This window comes from Phalaenopsis equestris, unplaced genomic scaffold (genome assembly GCF_001263595.1).
Source record: "Phalaenopsis equestris unplaced genomic scaffold, ASM126359v1 Scaffold197862, whole genome shotgun sequence".
Classification (NCBI taxonomy): domain Eukaryota; kingdom Viridiplantae; phylum Streptophyta; class Magnoliopsida; order Asparagales; family Orchidaceae; genus Phalaenopsis; species Phalaenopsis equestris.
The window spans coordinates 1-4,966 of record NW_018217811.1 but is presented as its reverse complement, the minus strand read 5'-3'; the positions used below and the strand labels follow the sequence as shown (position 1 = coordinate 4,966).

The window sequence follows — 4,966 nt, the reverse complement described above, 5'->3', positions numbered from 1 at the left end:
ATATCGATAAGTCAAGACTCACCTGACAATCGACAAATTATCATCGATCAAATCGGTCCCCAATCTTATTACAAACTAATAACTCTGTAACCATCAAAAAATTTCCCTAAAAAATCAATGATGGGACCAATACATACTTTTATAATAATAGACTTATGCCTATAAATAGGAATTTCATATCATTAATAAAGACTATACTCTCTTTTATCGTTCCCTACTATCTTATCTCTCTATAATCACTTCTTAACAAAACTTTCTATTCTTAAGATGTGTTTCCCAAATAATTTTGGATTCAACAAATTTAAAACACATTATTGACATTCATAACAACTAAATATTTCAATAATACAACAGTCAAGATGGCATAGATGTAAAAACTGAAATGAACGTGCCGGATATGGAAATAAACAGGAATTAAGTGGCATGTATCCAAATCATACAAAATCGTATCAGGCTACACTAACCCTAAGCTAACTTCTTTCACAACTAAAAAGCACCACCACAATCTCAAGATTAGCAAATTTAGCAATGTTTATTGTAATCTTTCAGAAATAAACACATAATGACTCATCAAAGAAAGGGATAAATTACATAAAAAACCAACCCAAACATTCATATTTACAAATTAAGCATCCAGATGACCTTTTTTAACTACCGAACCAGTGTATTTACTCGAGCACGATCAAACTACTGACAATTTGATAAAAATGAAAGATAAGTATTGTGGTAAAACCGCGAACTTTGATATTTGAGTTAGAATTTGAAAACTGCATGACAGAGATTGGTTGATTCGCAAATAGCAAGTTTCAGGTGGATTTGTATGTAATTTCAAAAACTGCATGACAAAGATGGCACCCCGAACCATCTCTAAATTTTAAGATAAATGTACAAATAGAAGATCCCATCCCCTCCTTCAACTCGCAAGACCGGTCACCATAACAAAAGAACAAGAATATATATATAGATATATGATTTAATAATCAATCATACTAAACAAGTACATATATAATGAGCCTTATTCAATTTTTATACCTGGAAGAAAGTGGCGACAAGAAAGAAGACGAATCGATCGACTCGCCCCGTCAATCAATGTTTACGAAGGGAGCCAGTCATATTAAACAGAAAACCGATAGTCAGGTGAAGAGCTTCTTTAGGTTGAGCAGCCCTGAAAAATAAGCAGTGAAGTTAATGTTATAATGAACTGAGAAAGTTCAGAATCATCGGTGCCATGAAGCCAAATGTTTGTAGCCAATGTTGTAAGAGTCCCATCCAGACTCTGGTTCCTTCCTTTTTATTGAATTTCCGGAGTTAATCTGTTCCAGATTACCCAACTCAGTAGTTCCCGGCTCCATCAAACCAAAATTCAAATCTAGACCCGGTTGAGCGCCGCCGTTCGAGCTCGAAGGGGTGTTTGTTATGCTCATTAGGTAAGGAAGCGTCGCTAATGGTGTACCGTCGGCTGAGCTCATTAGCTGCGGGATGACGGTAGCCCCTCGAGAATCAACCATGCGAGGGACGTTTCCCAAACCATATACCGCCGGCGGGAAAGGTACGGCCATTCCGGTGCCCGGAGCAATGTAACCATAGTTTGGGTGAGGTGGGTAAGGTAGGATTGGACCGGTAGGCAAAGTGAGATCGAAGTTTAATCCGTTCGGTATGCAGGATGGATGTGTTGGGTTGGGGTGAATTCTTCTGTCCGCCGTCGACATCCTTGAGCCCATGATCGTGATTATCGGCTCGTCAGTTCTAACTCCATGGGGGTTCTCCGCCTTGGAGAGGTTGATGTGTTTGGAAACGGCGGCATCTGATGAAAAAAGATTGTCGTTCAGGTCGAAGTGTTTGTGAGGTGGTTGTTTGCGCGATGATGACGATGCTGGAGAAGAGGTTTGGCCACTGCTTACGAAATAAGGCTTTACGAGCAGTGAGTGAGATGGTGTTGCTTGATCTTCTCCATTATTGTTAAGGTCGAGTTTTATCCTCTCCGGCTTCAGCGAACTGACTTCGGACGATGAGTTCCACGAAGGTATACCAGAAGAAACAGGTACTGCGATAGTGTCCAATGGTAAATAATTCCCAGAGTCTGTAACATTTAAATCAAATTCTATCAAATTTGGTTTATATTTTGAGCCTGATTCGGACTTTTCACCATCAGAAGTTCTTCGAGGAGATGCGGGGCGGAAAGCACTCGTAGCAGCGGAACCTCTCCAACCCAATCCGCCTTCTAAACATAGCGGAGTGATCAGAAACGAAGGAGCTCCTTTGGAAGCAGAAACAGCTATTGGTGCAGACAAGTTCATTAGAATACTTGGGTTAATAGGATCTACTGCACAATCAATATCTTCAGTACAGGCATCCTCATTTAAATCAAAATCAAATTTTCTCATTTCAGTTCTAGCTCTAGAATCCTGAATAACAGCTGCTTCATTTTGAAATTCTGGGCTTTGGTCCTGTTTTGAAGGATCTGTAGCTGTTTCTACAACCATGCGATCATCATTCTTAGGAGGAGAAGTGACATCACAATCATCTTTAATAGGACTTGCATTGTTGATAACCTCATTTGAGCTGGACTCAGAAGAAGAGCTACATAACTCCTCTCTGTAATCAACAACCTCTCGTTCAACTTCAATTGCTACTAGACGAGCAATTTCCAATGCATCCATCTCTCCCGATTCAGCTTCTGAATCAGAACTTTTCTCCATTTCTCGAATTACCTGATCATTTGAAGTTTTAGAAGGTTCCTCATAGATAAATGTATCGACTCCTTCACATGTACTCGAAGGGTCCTCATTACAGGGGTCGCTATCGCCACTATTTTCTGCATCACCACTATTTTCTGTAGCTTCTCTTTTCCAGGAGCTTGAATCATGTTCGCCTGATTTGACACCCATTGTCTTTAAATATTCGGTCCACACCCCATCCACACTAGCACACCTATGAATGACCTCCTTACCATCTGATCGATCCAGATTTCCTTTGTTGAGTGTTAGTGTGCACGATGCGCTTCGAACAACTTTAGGATTCGCTCTAACCTCCCATGAGTCACTTTTTCGCTCGTTCACCTCTGCCATCACATCATCCCGAACTGAAATGTTGCACGGATCATCATCTTTGACATGAATCTTAGGAGATGAAGTTGTAGGGGGAAATGCTATTTCTGATTTAGGAATAAAATTTCCTTCTTCAACAGCATAATTCTCTTGGCCGGCATCAGATACATCATTTTTGGCAGAAGCAATCACTGGCAAGGTTTGGTTCGTTGTTGAATATTTTCGATCATCAACATCCCCTAACTGAAAATCATTGTCGCTCATTACTGACAGGTTTTGTATTAGACTGGAATCTACTTCATGACTTTCCTCGTCAGTTGTTTGACGAGAAGATTTGTCAACAACTTCATCGACGGCGTGTTTGAACTCGACGGAGGGTGTACAACTATCAACATGACATGAACCATTTTTCTCCATTTCTTGGCATTCGTTATCATTATTCCACTTATCAAACAACATTCGCGCTCTTTCATTTATATTTGCATTTTTGTGGCCCAAAAGCTTCTCCACCGTTGCAAATATTCCGGATGAACTCAACTTTTCAGGGTTTGTAGGGAGCTTCTCGAGTGATTCTATTAAAGTGTTAATCAATTCCTCGCCGTCAACAATATCTATGCTGCATTTAACAGCTTCCTGCAGCCAATGATTTAGAAAGCCTAACCCATTTAAATGAACAAAGAGAGAAAGGCATTCCCTACTTTTCGTGCAAGCGAGGGTGCTGGCAACAGTAGACCATTGCCTCGCCGCGTCTCCTACATTATTCGTAACACAATTCCATTTTTGCATCACGCATATAAGCTCTTCGACTCTTCCACAAGTTGTGAGACCATTTTTCATTTCGGTGAGGGTGAAGAAATCTTCCAAGGTCATATTTGCAAAACACAGGATAATAAACTCTTGCACCTATGTCATGCTTGCAATATAGGTGTGCCGTCTCTATCTGTTCCAGGGAAGTGCAGCTTAAAGAGCTGTAATGAAGTAAATATAGCAATTTTCTGCAATGTGCAACAGAATTGACCATCCAATCAATCATATTTATCAAACTAACAATAATAAAAAGAAGCAATGTAACAAAAGAATGAAGATTTAAAATAAATAGCAATATAAATGAAGATGCAATTAAACATCACAAAGCATTCTCTGCAGAAAAAGAAAAATAAATCGTGATGATTATACAAAATAATGACATTCTAACATTTCCTTCACTACTAAAAAAAAAGTTCTTTTCTTTGTTTAAAATATCGCTCAACAGATTCTGAAAGACACACAATTGGATAGAGCTAGAGCCAACCATTGGCCCACAGGGATGACCATAATGGGCTTAATTGGACTCTATTAACGGGCATGCGTGACTCATTCATTTAAAAGGGCTTCAATAACTAGCCAACAAATTTAAGCCAGCACTTCGAATTAAAAAAACTAGCTAAGTTCATACATTCAAATTAATAATAGCATAAATAAAAAAGACAATATTTCAAATTGATGAATCTCAAAATATGAGAAACATGATAAAAAAATATTTAAAGCTATATGCTTAGTTGCTAATTTGAGAGGACTGTAATGATCGGATGCCGAAATTAGATTTAGAAGATAGTAACGTTAAACATAGCATGCAATAAATGTTTAAATAAATTTAAAGAGAAAAAGTAGAAAATAAAATAACATGACGATGAATATATTACAGAATAACAAGATATGATCGATTGATTATAAAAATTAAACCAAAATAGTCAGATAAAGGATAAGAATTAATCAAGTTAAATTCAAGCTTTTAAATGCGTATAAACACAATACCATCTAGGGGTGTAAACGAGTAGAGTCTAGCTCGAGCAACCCTTGGCTTAAGCTTGAGCTTAATTAATTTAATCGAGTTCGAGCACGAGTCACCCTCAGCTTGAGCTTGAGCTTGAGCTTAATTA

General features: G+C 38.4%; 1 protein-coding gene across 1 annotated transcript; it reads right to left on the bottom strand.

Annotated features, from left to right (window-relative positions):
- Positions 1–419: 419 nt before the first annotated feature.
- On the bottom strand, positions 420–4,066 carry LOC110035493. Its single transcript, XM_020739719.1, has one exon. The coding sequence runs from the start codon at positions 3,915–3,917 to the stop codon at positions 1,218–1,220; it is 2,700 nt and encodes an 899-aa protein (XP_020595378.1). The 5' UTR covers positions 3,918–4,066; the 3' UTR covers positions 420–1,217.
- Positions 4,067–4,966: the final 900 nt, after the last annotated feature.

Coding starts and splice junctions, on each gene's coding strand:
- LOC110035493 (XM_020739719.1), bottom strand. CDS start 3,917: ATGACCTTGGAAGATTTCTTCACCCTCACCGAAATGAAAAATGGTCTC.